The 22,455-nt window shown below is 52.3% G+C and overlaps 12 protein-coding genes across 12 annotated transcripts; 6 read left to right on the top strand and 6 right to left on the bottom strand.

Annotated features, from left to right (window-relative positions):
• Positions 1 to 564: 564 nt before the first annotated feature.
• On the bottom strand, positions 565 to 3,089 carry CC77DRAFT_1044522 (MFS general substrate transporter; the record flags this gene model as incomplete). The annotated part of the gene is made up of 5 exons (XM_018527359.1): positions 2,383 to 3,089; positions 2,046 to 2,263; positions 1,594 to 1,989; positions 1,294 to 1,546; positions 565 to 1,243 (listed from the first exon to the last, which is right to left on the bottom strand). Exons 1-5 carry the CDS (start codon positions 2,631 to 2,633, stop codon positions 565 to 567), a joined length of 1,797 nt encoding a protein of 598 aa, XP_018380056.1. The 5' UTR covers positions 2,634 to 3,089.
• Positions 3,090 to 3,401: 312 nt separating this feature from the next.
• CC77DRAFT_974638 (methionyl-tRNA synthetase) lies at positions 3,402 to 5,988 on the bottom strand. Its single transcript, XM_018535903.1, has 4 exons — positions 5,757 to 5,988; positions 4,915 to 5,701; positions 4,105 to 4,865; positions 3,402 to 4,040 (listed from the first exon to the last, which is right to left on the bottom strand). The coding sequence occupies exons 2-4, from the start codon at positions 5,686 to 5,688 to the stop codon at positions 3,665 to 3,667; spliced, it is 1,911 nt and encodes a 636-aa protein (XP_018380057.1). The 5' UTR covers positions 5,689 to 5,701; positions 5,757 to 5,988; the 3' UTR covers positions 3,402 to 3,664.
• A 79-nt stretch (positions 5,989 to 6,067) lies between these two features.
• On the top strand, positions 6,068 to 6,739 carry CC77DRAFT_1000684 (hypothetical protein; the record flags this gene model as incomplete). Its single annotated transcript, XM_018523130.1, has 2 exons — positions 6,068 to 6,178; positions 6,245 to 6,739. The coding sequence occupies 2 exons, from the start codon at positions 6,068 to 6,070 to the stop codon at positions 6,737 to 6,739; spliced, it is 606 nt and encodes a 201-aa protein (XP_018380058.1).
• A 316-nt stretch (positions 6,740 to 7,055) lies between these two features.
• Positions 7,056 to 8,874, bottom strand: CC77DRAFT_1025540 (cell division/GTP binding protein). Its single transcript, XM_018526083.1, has 4 exons — positions 8,494 to 8,874; positions 7,881 to 8,443; positions 7,732 to 7,828; positions 7,056 to 7,674 (listed from the first exon to the last, which is right to left on the bottom strand). Exons 1-4 carry the CDS (start codon positions 8,624 to 8,626, stop codon positions 7,442 to 7,444), a joined length of 1,026 nt encoding a protein of 341 aa, XP_018380059.1. The 5' UTR covers positions 8,627 to 8,874; the 3' UTR covers positions 7,056 to 7,441.
• Positions 8,875 to 8,938: 64 nt separating this feature from the next.
• On the top strand, positions 8,939 to 9,806 carry CC77DRAFT_1000690 (hypothetical protein; the record flags this gene model as incomplete). Its single annotated transcript, XM_018523131.1, has 2 exons — positions 8,939 to 9,296; positions 9,354 to 9,806. The coding sequence occupies 2 exons, from the start codon at positions 8,939 to 8,941 to the stop codon at positions 9,530 to 9,532; spliced, it is 537 nt and encodes a 178-aa protein (XP_018380060.1). The 3' UTR covers positions 9,533 to 9,806.
• On the bottom strand, positions 9,694 to 12,122 carry CC77DRAFT_1044528 (hypothetical protein). Its single transcript, XM_018527360.1, has 5 exons — positions 11,780 to 12,122; positions 11,143 to 11,714; positions 10,660 to 11,095; positions 10,224 to 10,610; positions 9,694 to 10,152 (listed from the first exon to the last, which is right to left on the bottom strand). The coding sequence occupies exons 1-5, from the start codon at positions 11,817 to 11,819 to the stop codon at positions 9,836 to 9,838; spliced, it is 1,752 nt and encodes a 583-aa protein (XP_018380061.1). The 5' UTR covers positions 11,820 to 12,122; the 3' UTR covers positions 9,694 to 9,835.
• A 923-nt stretch (positions 12,123 to 13,045) lies between these two features.
• CC77DRAFT_1054641 (hypothetical protein) lies at positions 13,046 to 14,167 on the top strand (the record flags this gene model as incomplete). The annotated part of the gene is made up of 2 exons (XM_018527807.1): positions 13,046 to 13,319; positions 13,383 to 14,167. 2 exons carry the CDS (start codon positions 13,046 to 13,048, stop codon positions 14,165 to 14,167), a joined length of 1,059 nt encoding a protein of 352 aa, XP_018380062.1.
• Positions 14,168 to 14,570: 403 nt separating this feature from the next.
• CC77DRAFT_1025542 (FAD/NAD(P)-binding domain-containing protein) lies at positions 14,571 to 16,240 on the top strand. The gene has a single exon (XM_018526084.1). The coding sequence runs from the start codon at positions 14,748 to 14,750 to the stop codon at positions 16,140 to 16,142; it is 1,395 nt and encodes a 464-aa protein (XP_018380063.1). The 5' UTR covers positions 14,571 to 14,747; the 3' UTR covers positions 16,143 to 16,240.
• A 925-nt stretch (positions 16,241 to 17,165) lies between these two features.
• CC77DRAFT_549028 (hypothetical protein) lies at positions 17,166 to 17,782 on the bottom strand. The gene is made up of 2 exons (XM_018532144.1): positions 17,737 to 17,782; positions 17,166 to 17,559 (listed from the first exon to the last, which is right to left on the bottom strand). The coding sequence occupies exon 2, from the start codon at positions 17,513 to 17,515 to the stop codon at positions 17,198 to 17,200; it is 318 nt and encodes a 105-aa protein (XP_018380064.1). The 5' UTR covers positions 17,516 to 17,559; positions 17,737 to 17,782; the 3' UTR covers positions 17,166 to 17,197.
• A 551-nt stretch (positions 17,783 to 18,333) lies between these two features.
• On the bottom strand, positions 18,334 to 19,040 carry CC77DRAFT_549007 (hypothetical protein). Its single transcript, XM_018532143.1, has one exon. The coding sequence runs from the start codon at positions 18,810 to 18,812 to the stop codon at positions 18,441 to 18,443; it is 372 nt and encodes a 123-aa protein (XP_018380065.1). The 5' UTR covers positions 18,813 to 19,040; the 3' UTR covers positions 18,334 to 18,440.
• Positions 19,041 to 19,436: 396 nt separating this feature from the next.
• On the top strand, positions 19,437 to 21,218 carry CC77DRAFT_1082057 (hypothetical protein; the record flags this gene model as incomplete). Its single annotated transcript, XM_018529350.1, has 2 exons — positions 19,437 to 20,459; positions 20,511 to 21,218. 2 exons carry the CDS (start codon positions 19,437 to 19,439, stop codon positions 20,811 to 20,813), a joined length of 1,326 nt encoding a protein of 441 aa, XP_018380066.1. The 3' UTR covers positions 20,814 to 21,218.
• CC77DRAFT_548903 (hypothetical protein) lies at positions 21,219 to 22,028 on the top strand. Its single transcript, XM_018532142.1, has one exon. The coding sequence runs from the start codon at positions 21,412 to 21,414 to the stop codon at positions 21,934 to 21,936; it is 525 nt and encodes a 174-aa protein (XP_018380067.1). The 5' UTR covers positions 21,219 to 21,411; the 3' UTR covers positions 21,937 to 22,028.
• The last annotated feature ends 427 nt before the right edge of the window (positions 22,029 to 22,455 follow it).

Below are 22,455 nucleotides of genomic sequence, written 5' to 3' on the forward strand. Positions count from 1 at the left end.
TGTTCCGCTGATTCCGAAGTCTTGTGCGTGCAGGGGCTCGACCTACGTCCAACGACACGTCCATGTTCGCAACAGCTAATCAATCACGACCATGGCCAACCTGCTGTGGCGCCCAGGACGACAGGTGTAATTGATTCGTTGTCTTTGATTTTCTATGCACCTGGGGTAACCAGTCCTTGGCGACTCCCAGATTATTGCGTAGAGGTCCCAGTTGTGGAAAGCGCAAAGCATGTATTGCCTGCTTGTCAACCACACTTTCGTATCACGAACATTGTCATCATGTAATCCAGATATCAACAAAGACGATTGCTATGGTCGGTTCCTTCGTCGGGATTGTCTGACAATATATACTGTAGGTTGGAACACACCATCAATAGCCACAGAGCATCTCATAAACAGTCCAAATATCCAGCCTATCCATCCCCAAAGCCACCCAGATAGTATACGGCGCGTCCAACCCCGACAACCATATCCTCGCCCATGGTACTACTGAATTATCATCTCCCGTACGACCTTTCTTTTAGCACCTGAGTTAGTCCTGGAGAACAACCGTTGCACGCCGGATCAAGCCTGAAGACCCTTGCGAGCCTTGCGCTCGCTCATACGGGAATTCTTCAACATGGCGACCCAGATAAAGCAAGGTGCGAAGGCAATAGTTCCCATCAAGACCATGACCCTTTGCGCATCACCGAATGCATGGATTACAGCCTCGCGCTCCGGGCTACCCCATGGCAGTCCCAACTGATTCCGGATGTCGCCGTAGATCATCGGAGCTAGATGCTTCGAGCCTTCGGGGAGGTACTCGACAAGTTTCTTAGGTACAATCTGCGCCCAGAGAGTGCCGCTGACAGACTGGCCGATGGCACCGCCGACAGCAGTAGTGACGTTGAGGAGGGCGATGGCGACTGCAACCTGGTCGTGCGGTACAGCCATCATGATGGCGACTTGCTCAACATTGTAGAGCATAGCGCTTGCCATAGCACCGAAGACCTCGACTGTGATCAGCGCCGCGATTGGACTACCGGGATGACGGAGCATGATCAACAGACCAGTGCATGTAATTTGAATGGGAACGGCGATGATGGCTCCCCATTTGTAGGTATCCGTATACTTCATCGCGAAACTGATGATGATTGCCCAGGTACATGAAACAATGTTGAAGATGTTGGTAATGTATCCGGCCTTGGAGACAGGAAGCTGGAATACGACTTGAAGGTACGACGAGTACATCATCCGGTAGGAGCTATTCGTTCGACATCAGTACATGTCTCTTTGACAAGCCAAAATACTTACTAGAAAGCGATCCAGGCGTTGGCGCCTAGCAGGCATGACGCAACAACTGTGCGGTCCTTCATGAGGTAGTATGGAAAGAATGTCTTCATGGCGTAGAAGCGTTCCCAGATCACGAAAGCCACGAGGAGCATTAGTCCGAAAACAATCATGCATATAACCAATGGAGACCCGAATCCATGGTGCTGGCAAGTTGCGAGAGGCCAAGGAAGAAGGAGGAGAGAAAAGCCGCTGACTACGAGCAGGAGCCCAATTACTGTGACACGTTAGAATTCAATCTACTTTGACAAGAACATGACTTACGGTCAAATTCGATGGACCAGTGCTTGATGCTCTGGAAGACTGTTCTGCCGCTCATTTCGCGTGCTTCGACGCCCGCTCTCCGTGCTCGTCTGCCCATGAGCCAGAAGACAGCACAAAACGACAGGGAGAATACAGGGGTCAAAATGGCGAAAGAGCCATAACCCCAACGCCAGGTGCTATGCTTGAGGTAGGTTTCGCCGAGTTTGGGACCGGCAAAGGTGTTGATGACATAGGGGAACCCGGTGAATGCCATCCAAGTTAGCCGGTTCTCCATGAGCGCAGTGTCGGCAATGAAGATGTTGAAGACGTAATCGACACCGTTCATGCCTGTCCAGTAGATGACCTGTGCAGCGCAAAATGTCTGAACGTTTTGACACAAGGCCATGAGGATGAGAGCTGGAAGTTATCAGTCAGCTAGACAATTACATGCCAGTTGGATTGGAAGGACTTGCAGGCGATTATGAAGATCAAGCACATCAGAAAGCCTTGGGGCCGGCCAACAAGATCAATGAACATGGCTAGCGGTAGCTTCGATACGCCTCCGACGATGTTGGCGACGATGTCGGTCATGGCAGTGAGACCGTGCATCAAGAATGCCGACGTGACGTAGGGTCTCCATGAGAAGTTGGTTTGTTGTTGGAGAGAGTTGATGAAGGAGATGAGCATGATACTGAACTGTCAGCGTTGCTGCACACACCGTAGCAGCGAAAGGTAGACATCAGATAACGGGAAAGGTGTCCTTTAGGTAGGGGGATGCTTGCAATAAAAGGAGAGCGAAGATATACTTACGCTCCATAGGCCGCGATGAGCCAGTTCCTGGACCAGATGATGGTCAGGCCCTCCATCTCCGCAGGACCTCGCAGTTGCTCACTGTCGCTATTCGCAGTGCTCGGCAGTGTATTCATCGTTACATCGGTGTTGCTGTCAAACTTGCCCGCGCTGGGCGGGTTCTTGACCGAGTTGGCGTCGACGAACTCGCGCTGCTCAGAGGGATGCATTCCTGCAATCTTCTCCATCTGGGGCGCATATCCAGTCGCCATGATGAGTCAACGCTCGTAGATGCTGCGGTAGTTTTAGCTTCTGGGAGTGTTATCTTGTATCGCGATCTGTACCTTGTCGCGAAACAGTTACGATTGATCTGCGGTGGCGGCGATGTGGCAAGGGAGAAAAAGCCTGGTTGCTCTCGCGATGTATTGCAATAGGTAGTAGACAGGACTGGCGAGACTGGAAAGTTCTATACAGCAAGCTTGCGGATCGTGCACGGACAGTGAAAGTGAAGAAGAGAATAACAGAAGTACAAACATACGAACTACGGTCGAACACAGTGAACAGAAAGTGGGGTAGACGTCACTTCTCATCATACAGCGTCGTCATGGTGAAAGTGAAAACCCAAGAGGAAAGAGCATCGTGACCTGAGGTAGTCACGATAGCGGTCAAGTCCGAACATGCGAACGCACGACGCAGGAGAGAAAGAGTGTTCCTCCTAAAATGAGTACCGTCATGCAGTAGAACCAATTGCTAGCCTGAATGAGAACGTTGTTGACATGAACTGCTGTCAGAGTGGGCAGGTTCCATGGTGCTAGAAAACATGAAGTGGACTGCTTGACGATCTCAGTTGCCTTAAGCCGTGGTGATATCAAGTTTCATTGGACCCTGGTTATATGCGGCTCTTTCTCCCGAATAGGACAATGCACTCAGCGTCTAGACACATCAATTCGTGCAATATCAAATATGGAGGAAGGCTTTAGGCGACAAATACAAATGAGCAGATGATGTCTTCATCGGCGACCCGCATGCAATGAAACTTTGTGAGATATGATTCGAGCATGGCATAGTAACACAGATTCATGTCGTGCGCGTGGCTACGTGTTAGGTCGACACCATATGTCTAAGCATTGAGGAACCATAGCACCCTGCTGCTTGGTGAAATCTCTAATCCTCTCTTTGATGCTGACAGCTTCCCTAGTTTGTTGAATTTGAACGCCCCGCCCACATGCTGCCATATATTCAGTCGCTGCTACCACTAACCGCCACGCCATAACTCCCCAAGTCGCCTGATGAGACTCACGTATTACGAGGTCTGCAGACTGACCTGCTCAACACCTCTGCTCACCTCCTCTTCCGCAGTCTTCGCCGCAGGTCCATCCTGTCCCTTCTCAGCAGCCTCAACACCCTTGGCCTTCTCAGCATCTTTCTTTGCCTTCTTACGCTCCTTCTCTGCCTTCTTAGCTGCTGCCTTCTTCGCCTTTTCTTCCTTGGCTTTGCGAGCCTCTTCTCCACCAAATTGCTCGCGCCACTCTTGCTCCTTCTCCGGCTTGATTTGGCTGAAAAGGTAGCCAGCGGTGCCGATCTTGTGGCCGACAGGAAGGGAACGTGCCTCCCATGTGTCAGGAATGATCAGGAATTCGGCGTTGAGTTGAGATAGGATAGCGGTGGTGGTGTCGGGCCTGTGATGCTGTTAGTCACGTGTTGTATGACTGAAGTGCACAGCCCTAGAGAAGCAGTACTTACATGTATGGTTGAATCAGACTGGCGAGAAGATGGATTTGGCTCAAGGCTAATCCAACAACAGCGGCGCAGCGGTCTGGCTGCTCGGTTGCCAACTTGTTGTCCAGTCGGTTGTCTTGCAATAGCAGGTTACCTAAGCTTGAGACGTGTAGCGCAGTGGCAAGCGCGGCACGGATCTTGACATCCTCTAGCTCGGCAATGTATGTCTTTAGTGAGTCATTGACCTTCTTCTTGTGCTGGGTGAAATAGTCGTCGTCGAACTTGGTGTAGTCCGGCACAACTGAATCGTAGATCTTGGCGTTGTTTACGAACTTGATTACGCGGTTAATGAAGTTGCCCAGGTTCTTGAGAAGCTCATTGTTGTTTGCCGCAATAAAGCCGTCCCACTCAAACTCGGTGTCGCCAGTCTCTGGTCGGTGTGAAAGAAGGTAGTAGCGCCATACATCTGATGGGATGCCGGTTTCCTTGGCGTTGTTTCCGAAGACACCAATGTTTCTTGACTTGGAGAACTTGCCCTTTTCATAGTTTAAATACTCTGTTGTCGAGATGGTGTTGAGCATAGTCCATTTGTCCTTGGTACCAATCTGCGAACAGGGGAAGACGACGGTGTGGAACGGCACGTTGTCCTTGCCCATGAACTGGTATAGCTTGACGTGCTCGGGGTTGTGCCACCATTTCTTCCAGTCCTCGGTGTAGGTTGCTGTGATCGAGACGTAGCCTATGCAGGCGTCAAACCACACGTACATGACCTTGTCCTCGTAGCCCTGTTTCTGGTCAGCTAGATCTTAGTGTATCTTCAATGATCTGTCGTACTTCGAGTGGCACCGCTGTTCCCCACTTTAGATCACGAGTGATACCACGCGGCCTAAGACCTTCCTTCAGCCAGGATGAAGTGATCTGAACACCATTGGAACTCCAGTTTCCCTCCTTGCTCGCCTTTTTGAACCACTCCTCTTCCATGGGTTGTAGCTTATCCAGGCAAAGGTACACGTGCTTGGTCTCGCGTGGAACTGGCGTGGCGCCGTCAAGCTTGCATCGTGGATTCTTCAATTCCAGAGGGTCAAGAAGATGTCCGCACTTGTCGCACTGGTCTCCGCGGGCGTCTTCGTATGCGCACAGTGGACATGTGCCCTCGACGAATCGGTCTGCAAGGAAGCTCTTGTGTGTCTCGCAGTATGGTTGTGTTGTGGTTTGCTCCTCCAGAAAGCCATTCTTGTAGAGTTTGGTGAAGATATCTTGTGCAATGTCGGTCTGTTGTTGGGTGGGTGTGCGTCCGAAGTGGTCGAAGCTGATGTTGAACCACTTGTACACCTCGCTGTGTAGCGCATAGTATTTGTCGCACAGCTCTTTCGGAGTGACCTTCTCTTCTATGGCTTTGGTCTCGGTCGCAGTACCGTACTCGTCTGTTCCGCAGACGTATAGTGTGTTGTATCCGCGAGCGCGAGAGAAACGGGCGAAGACATCGGCCGAGAGTACGGAGCCGACGATGTTGCCCAAATGGGGTACGTTGTTGACGTAGGGCAGTGCGCTAGTAATGAGCACATTGCGCTCGCCCTCGACGGGGAGGATCTTCTTTGACCCAGTCATGAGAGGTTGTATGCTTCTGTGATTTAGTTTGGGGGAGCTGAATAGAGGAAGGGATACTCTGAGCTTACTCGGGTACACTCGGAACTATGTGGTTGATTGTGGAGATAGTGCGGGATTCGTGAGGGCGCAACACGGGTATATGCAGCTCAATGTTTCTTTGAATGAGTTTCTGAGTCAAACGCGAACGGCTGCACACACACAGTGGATGTGTGGTGCAGCTGCCCCGCCAAAACTTACCCCGCCAGCCACAGTGACGCCACAGAGTCGGCTGGACCCTCTAGGGCTGACTCCGACTCTGCACCATCAAGTAAAGAAACATCGTGACTAGCAAGGGACACAATAAAAATTTCGGTTCCAAGAATCTGTAAAACTCATCATAATGGCATCCGAGACCGATCCCTTCGACGATATCCTAACTCTAGAAGACACCCTCTACACAGCCGCCTACGACCTTGGCGCGTCAGATGGAGCACATGCCGGCCGGATCGAAGTGAGTCTCAGATCCACGCAATGACGATAATGTGTTTCTCTGACTTCCATGCCTCCGTACACGTAGGGCCGAATCTTTGGTCTAGAAAAAGGTTTCGAAAAGTTTGCTGAACTCGGCAACCTCCACGGGCGAAGCGTCATATGGGGTTCACGACTCCCCAGTCTTGTTCCCAACAACAGCAAAGGAGCCGACGAGACAGAGCCCGAAAACAAAACCCTGCCTCTGCTTTCCAAAAACGAGAGGCTAAAGAATAATACTACACTATTGCATTCGTTGACGGATCCTGAAACATTCGATACGGCGAATACGGAAGAAGCTGTCGCGGATTTTGACGACAGATTTAAACGTGCCGGGGCCAAGGCGAAAGTCATTGAACGTATCGTGGGGGAGACGGATGACACTTTGTCTTCAAAATCCCCTGACGGCTCTCCTGCACCGGCTGGCAGAAAAAGCAAGACCGGTCCTGTGCGCGTCACTGGACAGAGTAAGACTGCAGGCGGGAATGCAAAGAAGGGAGATGACAGTATGGAGGACTTTGCAGGATCGAAGTTGTTGCGTTGAGGCGATCAGAATCGTTGCGCTGAAAGTTGCCTTTAATCTCGCTACTTGTTCAGCCGCATTGGGACCAGAATCTCCCGGACACCGTGCCACTCTTTGACTCGATGGAGTAACAAAAACCGCGAGTAAGCACCGGAAGACATGCTGGTCTTTATGGTATCTTTGCTCGTCCAACAACGCGGGCTGAGTATCACACAACTCTGGACAGCAGGACCTGCCGCCACCATGACCATCCAAAGCGCTGTTCTATAGCGCGAACACGTCAATCGTATCACTTCCATCCATGGCAGCAACAAGAAGAAAAAGTTGAGAAAAGCGCTAGGCTTCAAATTAGTTTGCTATCCTACCGGGCACTACCCAGCGTCTTAGCCCAACAACCACTACACCGTGCTATGACATACGAGAAGAAGAAAAAGTATCAAGGTTCCATCGTAACTAAAAGGATATTTGAGAAAGGTTGTCAAATCTGAAGTGTCACAAAGTCACCCACTCTCCCGTGCTCTGGCTCGTCCCTCCGTTTCGTGCTAGATGATGCACTGGTATCAAAACATGTCCGCAACGCAAATCGCCCGTCCAACGCACTCCCACTCAGATAGCATCGATCATGGGGACAGGTCTGTCTATGCGAGGCTCTAGCCCTCCACCGCCGCGCATGCTCGGCAGCTTGCCACCGCTGCTATCGACGCGATTATGATTTGGGAACTCCTAGTACCCGTTCATGGTCATGCGCTGGCTGTTCCTGCTAAGCTCGCGGTCGGCAGCGGGTGAGATGGGACGCGAGGAATGGCCCTGGTGAGAGCTCTCCTTGAGGGCAAGCAGCTGCTTGGCGCGGAACGACTCGTAGTGGATTTGTGCGGTCGTCTCGATCAGGTCTTGCAAGTGGGTGCGGGTGAGGAAGTTACGGAGGTAGACGAATTCGCAGTGGTTCTCGTCCTCGACTGGTACGTGTTAGTGGAGCTCGTGTGGAAACAGATGTAGCTAGCTGGCTGGCTTACCGTTGATAATACCCCACTTGTTCTGGCGGCCACGGACGTTCTTGCCATTGACTACAACGGTCCTCTCAGAGCCGACAACGGCAAAGGGAAGGAGCTCCTGCTGCAAGTTAGCTGCTGCCCCGTGGTAATGCGGCAATGGGGAATCTCACCTTGATGGCCTGCTTTGCCTGGACCTCCTCGTTGTCGTCCTCCTCGTTGTCGTAGGGGTACATGCGCAGGTTGTGGAACTGGAACTCCTCCTTTATCCTGTGCTTGAACTCGGCACGCTCCTCGAGGGTCAAGCTGTCGCTCTTGGCGATGACGGGTACGACGTTGACAAACTCGCTCAGCTTCTTGAGGACGACAATGTCAATGGGCTTGAGGGCGTGGCCAGATGGCTGGATGAAGAACAGGCAGCAGTGGATGCGTGTGTCCTGGAGGTACCTCTCACGCTGGGCGGTGAGTTCCTTGCGGAGGTAGGCGCTGTGTTGGTCCTTGATGTACTTGACAATGGGGTCCCAGCAGCGCTCGTTGTTGATCAGGTCACCGTAACCGGGCGTGTCGACGATGTTGAGGCGCAGACGGACGCCGTTTTCCTCGATGATGTGTGAGACGGGGTGGATGTTGGTGGTGCTGCGGACCTCCTCGTCGGGCTGGAAGCGACCCTTGCTGTCCATGAGGTGCGAGGCGAAGAGGGTGTTGATGAGCGTCGACTTGCCGAGACCAGTCTGTCCTGTGTAGCGTTAGAAGCAGTCGTGACAGGTGGCTATTCAACCCTCATACCAACGCAGATGACATTGAACTGGAAACCCCGCTTCACCGACTTCCTCTCAATCTGCTTGGTGATGCTGTCGAAACCGACATAGCTGTCCGGGAAGATGGGCTGCGACTGGTTCTGGTTGTATGGAGCAGCCATTGTGAGTGATGAGAGGCTCGACTCCGGAGAATTGGGTGATGGAGGCGTGTGGGTGCGGGTGAGGGTGAGCTTTGGGGGGAGAAAAGGGTACGAGGTGTCGTCGTAATAGAGTAAATAGTCAGGGTCGCTGCGCTGGCGACTTTCTCGTGGAGATGCAGGCGCGGGAAAGGGGGCAGCTAGGAAGCGAAAGCGCGCTAGTGTTCTGGCGGTAAGGCCGTGGGCGCGCGCCCAAGAGCTCGGACCCGCCGACTACTGGGGTGCAGAGACATTTTACAACACCATCACCAACATCACATAGTGACCCCGCAAGCCATGGCACTCGCCCGCCCGCTCCCTCCGCTGTGGCAGACGCTGCTGCCCGGCCTCAATGGCCCAATGCGGCCCGTCCTCAGCCCCAACTTCCCGCAGCGCCTCTCACAGCCTTTTGGGGCAATCAGCACACCCTTCGGCGCCCTCGCCATACCCTCGCTGTCTCTCCCCTCGATACCGTCACTAGCCGACATCTGGGACGGCATACTCAACGCGGTGCCCAAGAAGAAGACGTCATACCGCAAGAAGCGACAACGCTTCATGGCGGGCAAGGGCCTAAAAGACATTACGTCGCTGAACACATGCTCTGGGTGTGGAAGGGTCAAGCGGTTACATATCCTGTGCCCCTACTGCGTGGATGGTGTGTAACCTCAAATGTCCCAACGTGGTCAAAACCCTTGGCTAACCCATGTGACAGCCATCAAGACCAACATCTTCGGCCAGCTCAACTGGTCCATCCGCCAACCAACCAAGAAGATGGCTAAGCAACTCGGACGCGAAAAGCGAGAAGCAGCCCAAAGAGCGCGAACTATGATGCCCGATCCAAGGAAAGAGAAGGAGGAGCAAATATTGAAGCATACCGGCTGGAAAAGGTGATGACGGAATTATAGAGCTGGTCAGTAGAGAATGAAGCATACACTCGGCGAGAGGCTGGAAAAAAGACCCGGGGGGCGTGCAAAGCACATGCCACTCTGCGTGTAAAGCACACATGAGTGCGTTCAGGCGTTAGGAATACTTGTACATGAGAAATGTAACAACACGATACTTGAAGGACTAGGATACACAGCACAGGCTGATCAAGACTAGCTGAAGCAGTTCAAGGTGTCATTCACACCTTCGATCTATCATACCAAGTGCACTTGAGACATGCAACTTTATTCTTACACCCCTTGCAGCGTATCACTTCATCCCACTGAGCCCCAGCCCACTCTCCGTCCTCGGTGGTGGACTTACAGTGTTCCCCGCCCGGGACACATTGCTCCCCCTCCTCTCCGCGCCAACTTTGCCCTCGGCAGCCTCTCGCTCCAAGAAGTCCTGCCATAGCTCAGCCAACGACTCCTTGTTACTAGAGCTACTAGCCATGAGCATGGGATCCGCCGCCGCCGCACTCAAGCTCGGCGTCGACGGCGTGCGCCTGAACGGCGATAAAGGAAGGCGGAGGCTGCCACTCGAGGTAGCTGTGCCGGGGCGGGCAAGACCTGCTTGCTCTTTCTGCTCTGCAACGACCGTCAGCTACACCCAAATCGAAAGTGACATGATGGAGTTGGAAGGAGAAGGAGCATCTTACCATCCGTCCACCCCAACAACGCGCTAATCAACTGCAACGCCTCAAACTTCTTTGGATCACTCCGATCTATACTCAAAAAGTGCAAAAAGTAATTCGTGATGATTTGCCGATCAACGTTATCCTCCGGCCGCCCCTTTTTCAATATGCGCAGCGCCTTTGTCAGATGTTCGTTTAGTGTTACAGCTTCGTGGCGGAGTTTGCCAATGAGCAGGTTCTTCTCTTTGACCTCTTTTTCAAAGGGCAGGGCGCGCTCGAGATCTTTTTGCGTTTGGTCCAAGGTGGCTTTGGCCGTGGCGGATGCTGATTCGGCGGCTTGGACTTGTTTCCTGAGATCGTTGATTTGCGATTCGTAGGTTTCGACCGACTTTTTGAGTTCAGCTTTCCGCACTGTCGGATGGTCAGCAGAAGTTGATGGAACGATTGGATGACGACTTACGATTTTGGACTTCTTGTAGCGCTTTTTGTAAACCTTCTACGGCTTGGTTGTTGGTGTCCCTGTCCCTAGCAGCTCTTTCATACTCTTCTCTCATCGAATCGAGTTGGTCGCGCAGCTCGGCATCCTTTTCAGCAAGGTTTTCACGCAGGGACCGCTCGTTCATGGCCAAAACTTCCCAGTCTTGCATGGCTTGTTTGGCATTTTCAAACTCTTCTCTTGCGTATGCTTCGCGCGAAATGAGTTCGTCGCGTTCCTTGATCCAGTTTTGTTGTGAGAGGTTCGACCTGCTTCGCAGTGTCTCGATCTCGGATGCTTGAGCCTCCTTTTCTTGTCGCAACTTTGCGAGCTCCTCTGTAAGGCTATTGTTATTCTCTTGTAACTCGCGCGTCTGTTCTTCGAGGTCGGAGATTTGCGATTGGAATTCCTCGATTCTGGCCTGCACATGGTCAGCACTCTTACAGGCATGTCTCGAGCAACACGTACCGCATCCGCCTTCAATCGATCGCCCAGGCTAGTCTTGATGGTATTGACCCTGCCCAGCAAGTTCTTGTACTGTGTCTCAAAGTGCTCTTTGCCCTCGTTGGCTTCGTCGAGCTCCTCCCGCAGGCTTCGTATCTCTTCTTCATAGTTTGAATTTGAGCCATCGGACGTTGCAGCGCTCTTTAACTCCGTGACTTGTTGCCGTAGCGCGTCGCGCTCCTTGGTTATCGCGTCCAGGCGTGCGCTGGTGTCTGACGGCGGCGGCGGGGATGCAGAGATGCCTTGTTGCGAACGTGAGCGTGCCAATCCGAGGGCAATCGCCGAGGAAATGCTGTGGTGTGGGGTGCCATTTGTTTGTATGGTAGGCGATAGCGGAGGCTGTTCGTCGTCTACGTCGTCGGCGTCTGGGTCATCGCGTACAGTCTGTCCAGCTTCATCCTCGGCATCTTCGTCGTGGTCCTCGGCGTCGCTCTTGGAGTGGTCCCCCCCATTCACTTTGCTGTCTGTCTCGTCCGCCTTGCTCGCAGCAGCCGCCTTCTTTTTGTGTTTCTTTTTCTGCGACTTGGACAAAGTACCTGCCATTGCCTGTTAGCCAGAAGCGGAATTTATAGGCACCTCCGAGAGCTGCAAGCTCACCTACCACTTTGTTGTATGGGGTCTGACGTGGTCGGCGCAGACATGTTGAAAGACGCGTAATGCAGTCGCTACCGCATCAAGAACACTTGAATCAGCGAGGAAAGAAACAATCGGGAATCTAAGTGAGCATTCGTGGATGTCTTGACTTGGCAATTCGTGTCCCGTTCTATGTTTCGGCCCACGCGGTCCACGAGTGGCGTACGTCACTAGCCACATCTCACCTAACACCGTCTCGTCTCCAGACCAACTCATCTCCCCCACTGTCACCAACGCCAGTGATAAGATTCGCAAACTTGTTCTCACCAAAAGTCCACACGAATTGCGTTATCTGTCATATACACCTCGTGCCACCGGCAACGACGCGCACGCGTGCGCGGGGTAGACGAGCTGTCGAAACATCAACCACACTCCAGCTCAAACAGGCCAAGAGTAGCCACGCAACCCATCAAACCTCTCAACGAGATGAAATACTACAAGCCTATGTTCTACTCGGCCATCACGATAATCTATGCCTCCTTCGCTTTTCGAGTTCTGAGAATCGGACTCCTCCCAAGGATGGTCAGCCACAAACGGGATCCAAAGACCACATGAGGGATGGAGTTGAAAGCGCAAACACCGACGTGAACAAGACTTCGCTCTTTGATACCCCTGACCTTTTCATGTTTCCTATTCCCACCATCATCCATTTGTTTGCTTGGCGCATTTAGCCAACGGCCATACGAGAGATGCTTTTCCGACATCCAACCAATCTCGAAGTCGACCATCCGTCCATCACTAATTTCGTATTCGCCGGCCTCATCGATGAGATCGCCATCGTATCGTATATCCTGCGCACGTTGAGTCCGGGTCGCGCGGCCATAGCCATGTGAGAAGAAGTGCAATAGCACGTTGCACTCGAAAATGCACATTACAAGACGCACGGCGTTCATGTATCTGCCTTGTAATATGATATAGTAACAATCGAACGGGGCAAGCCACATAGGAGTACGGTTAACTCATCATCTGAAGTAAAATTCAATGATCCATTTCCCACTTACAAGCACCCTAGGTGCTCTGGGGCCATGGATTCGAGTTATTAAAAATGTGCCTTGCCTTAAGAGCGTGTGCTCATATATTGTGACTTGTATTCAGGCAACCATTCTTTCACTTGTCAACTAACTTGAGCTAAGAGCGTGTCCCTGCTGTCCCTCGCTTTTGTACCCGCCTTTTACTCACCTCTATATTCCCACACCTACATTCTTTATCCTGTCTAGTTTGCAATACTATCAACATGGGGCTACTCACCCTCCTCCTCAGTTGGCTTTTCGTAACACTGGCCTCGGCGTGCATGTTCCCTTTCAACAACCCTCGCCTCACCAATAGTTCGCTAGTCGAAGAGTATATCGCCGACTTGCAAACCAAGGGAGGCAATGGCTGGACCAGTCCCATTGGCCCCAGCAATCCAGTCATCACCACTTGGCCCAAGAATAGCGCATCAGGCAAGGTGACGTACATCTACTACTGCTTCGACTCCCATGCGTCGTACTCGGCACTCAAGGACGTAGGTAAGTTCAACTAGCTACAACTCATGTCAAGTGACCTTCAAGTGCTGATTTCGTTTGCCGTAGTCGACAGCGCGAATAAAATGTGGCGCGACAAGTTAGGACCTGGTTCGACAAATGGTCATCATTTCGACGGCTTCCGCCACTATTACTCCAAGAACACCAACTCTCATCCCCGCTGTTACAAAGGCTTCCCAGATCCGTGGGGATGGAATCCAGAGATCCCCGAGGGTACACTCGTGATATCATGGAACAGCCTGGGATATAGTCAGTCCACCGTTGGCTATGACGATGAAAGTATCGATTGGGATCGACATTCCTTGACACTTCATACTTGGATACCTAGGTATGAGGATTGGGTCCTCGAAGTTGCTCACGAGTTAGGTCATGTCCTCGGCTTGAGACATGAGCATCAACGATTTGACCGGGATCGTGATCTCTACTTCGACTGCTCCAAGTTGCAGGGTTATATCGAAGCAAGAGATACGATTGCGGCGCACCCCGAATGGGGATTTACCATCAAGCAGGCTTGTGAATCAAGATACCTAGGTACCAGTAAGGAGGAGCTCAACTTCTGGCAAGCGGCTGAATATGCACTATACACGGTAGATGAAAGCCATAGTTATGGAAGACTAATTGACCACAACTCCATAATGATGTACTCTTCTTGGGCGAACGCCGCAGATCTTATGCACGGGCTCACCAACCTACCTCTGGTGCGCTGGAAGAACGGACCACCCAGTAACGGGCATGCGCCAGATCATTCCAACGCAGAGACCGTCCAGTGGCCTACAGGGATCTCTGATGGAGACAAGGAGGCAATTCAGAAGCTTTACCCATGGAAAGATTGATTGTTCAAAATCAGGCATGTGTGAGTTGCCTGATAAACGACCCAACGCCTTACTACTAGCCTCTAGAAGGGTCTTCGGGCGCATACCAGGGTAGAGAGAGCTTTTGGCAAACAAGATACTGATGGTAGAGGCGGTCACTCGTTGAGCTTGATACATAACCAGCTAAACGGCCAGATATGCCAAGGGCCTCATAGGTGGCTAGAATGAACGTAAACCAAGATCTGTGTTGCACTCTATGCTTGTTCGAATGACGTTGGTGTTTCGGTAGAGGTTGCCAAAACAAGCTTCGACGTTGAATGGACCCTGAGGCTGAAGCCGCCGGTTCCCCACATCGGGGCCGTTACGGCAGGTACCATAATGACAGCACCACGTCAACGGGAACATCGTCGCATAGCCGGTCAAAGCCGTACATAGATATGCGTATAATGAAGACTGGTTTTCATGGAAAGAGTACGGGACTAAATTTATCTTGAAGCTAGATCTTATTCAACAACAACATCCTCCAATCGTCTTCCACTCTAACAACTTACCAATAAATCGTCCAACGTAAACCAGAGACCCGGAACTATCTACAACGAAGATGGCGACCACGAATGTCGCAACGAGCGATCATACGTTCGACAGCTCCAGTATAAATGGTACAAACGGTACAAACGGTTCTACCGACTTCTCCTACGGCTTCTCCCATACAAACGGCACCAATGCGAAACCACTCCCAATTGTGATAGCAGGAGGCGGCTGTGTTGGGCTCTTCCTAGCCCTGCTCCTCGCTCAATCTGATATCCCCAACAAAGTGATTGTTATCGAACCGCAGCAGCCGGACCCCACGTCGACTCGCGCAATGGCCCATCAACCACCCACATACCCCATCTTGTCCAAGGTTCAAGGTCTACTGCCTGAGCTGGTCAAGACAGGAAGTTTGAGCTCAGGTCTGTGTTTCCGAACAAGCGTCCAAACCGGCAGCAAAGTGATTGCAGGCAAGACCTTTGACAACTCTGGCGAAGGGATGAAAGGAAAGGGTCAACTCCTACTACCACAAGGAAAGTTCCAGCAAGTCCTCGTGAAGCGCCTAGCTGCTCTGGAAGGAAAAGCAGAAGTAAGAATTGGAACCAGCGTCACTTCGTTCAAGCCGACACCAAGCAGCGTCAGCATCCAGATCACGCCCGAAGCCTCTTCAATGCAATTAGGCGACGAGACCATCGAAGCAGCCTATTTAATCGACGCATCAGGCGCCCACTCCATCATCCGGAAAGACCTGGGTATCAGTCTGGAAGGCGAGACACTCGACGCTCAGCTCGTAGCTACGGATCTCTATTTCGACTTCCATGCCCACGGCTTCTACGACGCAAACTTCATCATGGATCCGCTAAATTACGGTCTCATTGGCCGTATCAACCATGCAGCGGATGGTAAGCCAGCGCTGTGGCGCGTAAGTTACGGCGTACCCATTGGCGTTTCCGAAGAAGAGATCAAGCGGACCCTGGACGACAAACTGCGCGTCATGATGCCGAACGACGGACGCAATGAGAATGGCGACATAGGATATGAGGTCGTCCGGGTAGCACCATACAAAGCCCAACAACGCCTCGTACCCTCGCTATACCACCACGACGCCCGCGTCTGTCTGGTAGGCGATGCGGCGCACTTGACGAATCCGTACGCAGGACTTGGTCTCGCTTCTGGAATGGCAGACGCATCTTCGCTTTCGGAAGTGCTCATCCGCGTTCTCATGGGCCAGGCCTCTGATGACGAGAAGCTGTTGACTGCGTGGTCTGACGCGCGGAGGGAGAAATTCTTGAATGTGGTTGATAAGCCAAGCAGAATGGCATATAAGCGGGTTAAAGCTGATGTTAGTACTGAGGACAAGATACAGGACTTGATGAGTAAAGATCCGCTTGTCGGTGCGTTGAAGAAGGGAATGCCTGTTCAGCCGCCAAGTTTGGAGACAAAGGGAGAGGAGTTGGAGGGCTGGTAATCGTGCTTTCGAAATTGGTCCTACTGTCCATAGGAGTGTACATGTAGACAGGGCCTGCAGCGTCGGATACGCACCGTATCCTGATGTTCTAGAATAAGGAGAAGCGGTCATATTCAATTGGGATTTTTTCGACTGCGCTTGCAGTTGTTCCGCTAGCATTGGACTGATCTTTAAATCTTCGCTCTTGCTCGTGCCTCCTGCGTACACTTCAAATGCCCATGGGACCTTTGTTCCAATTCTCGTCACACGTTACGGTATGACCAGGTGGCTCTAGTCGTCCTTCCTGCTATCAAAAAGTTATTTCCTATGAGGCTGTTTGGAACCATGCTCGTAGCCACGTCCACACGCGTCGTATCATGTGGACATCCGGAGCTTGTTGACATAAGTTGCCCCACACTCGCGGCTTCCACCGATGCGTGAAACACCATATACATTCGCCAAGGCATCTGTCATCGAGAAGCGTGTTCACTGACCGGGTACACCACTGCATCCTCCTCCTTCTCATTTTTGCTTCCGATGCTGTCATTGGTTATCGCTATCGTCGCCGTTTGATGCCGCTGTCGTCTTCGCAATTGTCCGATCGGGCCTGATGCTGCAAAGTATCTGCGAAAGTCTCTTGTTGTTACGCTCTAACGGCCTCGGCGATTCGGTCTCTGATGCGTCTTGTCAGTTATCTCACGGCATTTAGTGCCTTCGTGGTCTTTGGTCCAAGTGAGAGTGTAGTATAGATGGTGATGGCTACTAAAAGTCTCAGGAGCGCGGTGCGTCTATCCACGGTATTGTGTGAAAAGTCTCGAAAGTTGTCGGCCTATGTATCGCCCCGGACTGCTCTTTTCATGTGCCCAACACTCTACTCCAAATCGAACGAGGCGCTGGTGTTCTGGCGTTGCTTTGTGAAGATGGTTTGGCTGACAATATCCTGGTACTGTCCACTGAAGCTGTCCGACTTCCCGGTTTGCTCGTTCTCCTCGGCACCACGATGCTACACATGACCACGAGGACGGAACATCCAATGCCTCGTGATTTGGAAATCTTGTGCGCTATTGTACAGTTCGTCAACATAGGGAGCGTCCATAGCCGCTGATCTGGAAACATGTCTGCGGCTGGAACGGGGTCGTGAAGGGTTGCAGCGGGATAGCACCGGAGATGGACGATCGTGCGCTTTGCAAGGACGTGGACGTAAGGATGTGGACGTAAGGACTTGTAAGTGTTGATGTAAGGCGAGGGAACGTGTTGTGCGAATGTTGTAGTGGGTTCGGTGGGGTTCGAGCGGTGTTTTGGTCAAGGAGGATCGTGGTGGTGGGGAGTGAGTATATAGTGGGATTGTGATGCGCCAAGATAAGGGCAAAAAGAGTAAGTTGGCTGAAGCACATATCTTTTCTACCCGAACATGTCTTCCAGCGTCTCCAATTTTTTTCTACAGCTAGAAGAAAGACATAATTAGAAGATGCTCTGATCGTCTGTAGAGAGTGCGGTGTTCAATCCCCTCTTGTGCCATTTTTGAGACAACAACTGCATGACGATAGCGAAAAAAAAAGTTCATCTCGAATAGCGTAGTGTAGTGTTGTATTGTGTTTGGGAATTTTGTACTTACGTTGTTATGGCTCCCCTGTGACAGCTCTGCTGCATGGTTAGCGAACGTGCTGACTGTACCCTAATCCCATAGGCACTGGGTGTCCCATCACTAGAACCCGGTGAGGTTAGGCCGGTCGGAGCGCTGAGAGTTGATGTCAGCGGGGATCGAACAAACCGATGGGGCGGTGTGAAGGGGTGGGATGGACCACCACGCTATTGTAATGAACTTGATGAGATGCTGGGTTCGGGGAGGCGGTTATATAACGAAGGTAGGTTTGGAATCTCTCCCTGATGAAATTGAGTAGTTGGAGAGTTTGGAGGTGACTGTGGTATCTGCTGCGTGTGAAAGGAGACTGTTGTGGTTCGTTTTGACGCGTTTGCGACTTTCTGTGGCCTAGCAACAGCATTGTAGCTCGCTAATTTGCAAACGTGTAGAGACATCCCGCAGCAACATCAACTCTATGATCTGACATGGCGCATCTGAGTGTAAGGTAACGATATTGGACAGAAGAAGTGGAGAGCTAGAAGGGCGTATGAGGTATGTGGATGCGGAGATTATTGTGCATACCACATGCTAAGGGAAAGATATGTGCTGCATGCTACATAACACGTCAGCAAAAAAGGGGTCATACAATCCAGATCTGCTAGCTACAACGATCATTAGGAAGGGAGAGTGTACTTACCAGATATCCATCCGTCCCTTCTACAAACCGTAGCGTTTAATCAAGAAGATGGCCGAAGCCCGCTAGAACGCAGGAAATTGGCCGAAGCCTGACATAAGCCTATAGCGGCCGCAAAGAAAACAATCAGTGGTAGTGGGACTGTTTCGAACGCGTTAGCCATGTTCTTCTTGAAGTGAGAGCGGAATCGACCGCTGCGCCAACAGATCTGGATGACTTGATGAAGAAGTCTTGAGTTCGTCGCTCCACAATGAGTAGATGTTGATCCTTGGGACTTTGAGCAATAGTTCTCTTCTTCCGAAGAAACCATACCGTCTTGGTGTTGAGGGTCGTTCTGTTGAGGCTGCTTTGATGGTGGTGGGAATCTCAGCGGTAAAGGCGAGATAGCGGGCGGAGGTGGACCGATCGCGAGCATGACCGTAGTGGGATGTAGCCACGGAATATATGAAATCCTTATACGAGAAGGCTATGGAGTTTGACGTAGACAATGGGAAGACTGAATGATGACATGATGAAGAAAGCATTATACCAGTCCAGGACCTCCGGCGGCAAGGAAAGACACGCACTTTTGCAATCGGTGTCAAAGCAGCAGTACGAACCCATGAGGCGTACAGCAGGTACCAGATGCTTCACAAAGGTCTCAAGTAAGCATGTGACGATTGCAAAGGTCTGCAAAGGCTACGCCGTCGTGGGTGCAAAGGAATGCGGTCATAATTAGTGGCTTCCACGTTCAGCCCCAAGGCGGGGTTTCAAGGGCAGCAATAACCCAGATACGATGCATGGCACTGCCAACCTCGGAACTGGTGATGCAGGCGATGGGAACAGAATAGATAGGCCTTCTGAGCACCCTGGAGGAGGCGATGGCAGAGAATGTCGTCGGTGTGTGGGAGGTTTGACGTTGGAAAGAATGGGGCCGGTCGGCGGTGCTTGCTAGTTCGGGGATGCCGTGGGGCCTTTGGCGGCTTCAACGCCTCACCCACGCCATGTTCACAACACCAACCTGGGCCCGACCGTCATGGCGCCATCGAGGGGTCTGACTATGTCGAGCTCCCAAGCCGTCTTCTCGCGATGTGCATGCCCGACTCTTGGTCGGCCTGCAGCTCGTCGCAGCTTCCTTGGGCTTTGGACAGCCAGGTCAGCGACTTCCTCAATCAATTCGCTCCTTCCTCAGCTACGACGCACACTCAGCGCCGGGACTTACTCGTCCTTCACCGACAAGCTCGCCGACCCCGCCAACAAACTGCAGAGCTACATATCCCGCAGCGACGACCCCTCGCTCAACCTCTCTATCGAGGACCACATTCTCCGCAAGAGTCCTGCCGACAGCACGGTTCTATTTCTGTACGTGAACAGGCCGTGTGTCGTTATTGGGCGTAACCAGAACCCATGGACTGAGGTCAATCTGGGAATCCTCAATGCTGCACGCGGGGAACACGACGTCAAAGACAGCGAGCCACCAGCCATCGGTACCGTCGACCTTGTACGCCGCCGCTCAGGTGGAGGCACCGTCTTCCATGACGAGGGCAACCTCAATTGGAGCATTACATGTCCCCGCAGCGACTTCACGCGCGACAAGCATGCGGAGATGGTAGTCCGCGCTTTGCGGAGGCTGGGTATCGACCGCGCCAGAGTCAACGAGCGACACGACATTGTTCTCGACCAAGGGCATGAGAAACACACGGCCGACCCTCAGGACACGCATCGCACGCCCTATACCACCGATCAGGGTGGACCAAGACCCCTCAAGGTTTCTGGCTCAGCATACAAGCTCACGCGCCAGCGCGCCTTACACCACGCGACGACGTTGTTGAGCTCGCCGAACCTGCACATCATATCAGACTACTTGCGATCTCCGGCTAAGAACTTCATACAAGCTCAGGGTGTCGAAAGCGTTAGCTCACCCGTTTCCAACATCGGTCTTGAGGTAGAACCATTCAAGCGACGTCTACAAGACGAGTTTGCCTCAATGTATGCCGAGCTCGGAAATCCAAGCATAGTGGAAACTGTTGGCGAAGAGCACCTAAACATTCCCGATGTCCGGAAGGGATATGACGAGCTACAGGTACTTTCATACTGCTCATCCTTTTCTCATTGTCGTCGCTAACCTTTGAAGACGGACGAGTGGATGTGGTCTCAGACTCCACGCTTTAATCTTATGCTCGACCCCAAGGACGACATCGGCCTCCAGATGGAGGTACATCATGGTGTGATCAAGAGCTTGGAATTCGAGGGGTCCGACCTTCCAGACAACGCTCGAACGGCTCTTCGGACTGCGCTGGTTGGTATGAAGCTGCAGCATGTCTGGAACTCAAACATGTTTCGGCAGATTAGCGATCAAACCCAGAACGACCAGCTTGCGATTGCAGCGAGGCGGCTCAAGGCGCTCCTTCCCGTTCCCAGCCTTCTCAGGCGTTGAAGCTTGCCATCTGAAAGCTTCAGTGCAGGTCTGCTCATCCGTTGTCTGTCCAGAGTTGAGATGACCGGAAGATGTGTACCCAACTTCTGGATCGACAACCATGGTCATTTCGGCAAGTCCCTCCCAGCTTTTGAGAAAAGTTACGTCTATAAGAAAGACAAGATATGAACCCCATTCCCTACTTTCTTTCATGTTTGCGTTGAGCAGGCGCATCTTCGCCTGGCGACCATGGATTCGACGACATCGAGTTCCTGACGGTCCATATTCTTTGCATTTTCATCCACGTCTGCATGTTGAGCTGGACGGTAGTATTGTGCTCCTGACCTATGGCCGCGCCGTTGCCTGTGGACGCTGCTGTCCATCGTCGCAGCCTGCCATTGCAGGGACTTTGTGTGGGTGCATGGTGTTCCGGAAATTGCCTGTGGCAGAGCCTTTTCATTATTCGAAGCCTTGCCTTGATGTTTGCAGCGCGACCTGCCGTAGGATTCGCAACGGTTTCTGGAAGCTGTCTGGCACTGCGGTGCGTCGCCCTCGATAGGTGAGTTGTCTTTCTGTATCGCCGCGTCATCATGCCCTTCATCAGGCAAGCCGCGCCTGGATGATCTTACTCGTGGCAATCGTGTCGCCCGCGCGGATGATTCGATCAAAATATCCGGTTTGTAGTGCCACTACCGCGGGGCGCGATTCGGTCTCTGAGCAAGTGGCTGCATGCGCCAAAGAGGCGGAGGTATATCATGTTCTTCGCAGTAGGTTGTGCTTCGTTGTCAATGTCAGGGCAGGAGCGTCGGTCCTTGTTCGTGTCCATCCTTTGTTCTTTTTCCGGGGGTTGTCCGCTTCTCGAGGCGCCCCTGCAACCCCATCGTTGGCGCGGTCTAGTGAAGCTAGAAGGCTTTACAGGCGTGACGGTACGTACAAAAAGCTTTGCCGCGTAGCCCATGAGGACTTGTTATCATTGCCGGGACTGCGGGGTTCGCGACTCGGGGATTCGACACGAGGTTTCGATGATTGTAGGCGTCTGGTTCTCTACCGCGGGGTAATTCCAGAGCCGCAGAGCGAGTCAATAGCGAGCTCATGTCTGCGAGTGGTCAATCTGCGTGAGGTGAACTTCTTCCTAGGCCGCTGAGCGCCTTACCATGGGTCATAGCTGTCGCCTTTCGTGGCGGCGGAAGCAGCTCTGGAGCGTTTCCTGAGCCCTTCTCCGCGGGGGCCTTCAAGAGTAGACAGTATGGGGCTTAAACCATGCGGAGCTAGGGGTTTCGTGAGTCCCAGGAGGTAGCTGATGCTTTGCCTCGACGCAGAGCGCTCCGAATGGAGTTGCTGCGACGGCCCTCACGAGCTTCAGTGGCGGTGGAGAGTGGCAGTATGATCCCCCTGGCTGACCTCATGAGATTGGAAGTCTTCTGTCAGCTTCTGCAGATCGTCTTGAGAATCAGCAGGGTGGGTTGTGTGAACATTGTGTACAAGATTGCGGTGGTAGTATGTCGGAGCATTGTCTTCTGCCCCCTTCGCCGCACTAGCGCCAAATCACCAAAGCAGCAACGACAACGAGGCACTTCAGACCAGTGTGTTTGCCAATCACTACGTCTGAAGCCCACATGGCATCTCCAGTCACCTTGTGTTGGAAAGGGTGAGAGAAGCCAGT

This window comes from Alternaria alternata (genome assembly GCF_001642055.1).
Source record: "Alternaria alternata strain SRC1lrK2f unplaced genomic scaffold CC77scaffold_30, whole genome shotgun sequence".
Taxonomy (NCBI): domain Eukaryota; kingdom Fungi; phylum Ascomycota; class Dothideomycetes; order Pleosporales; family Pleosporaceae; genus Alternaria; species Alternaria alternata.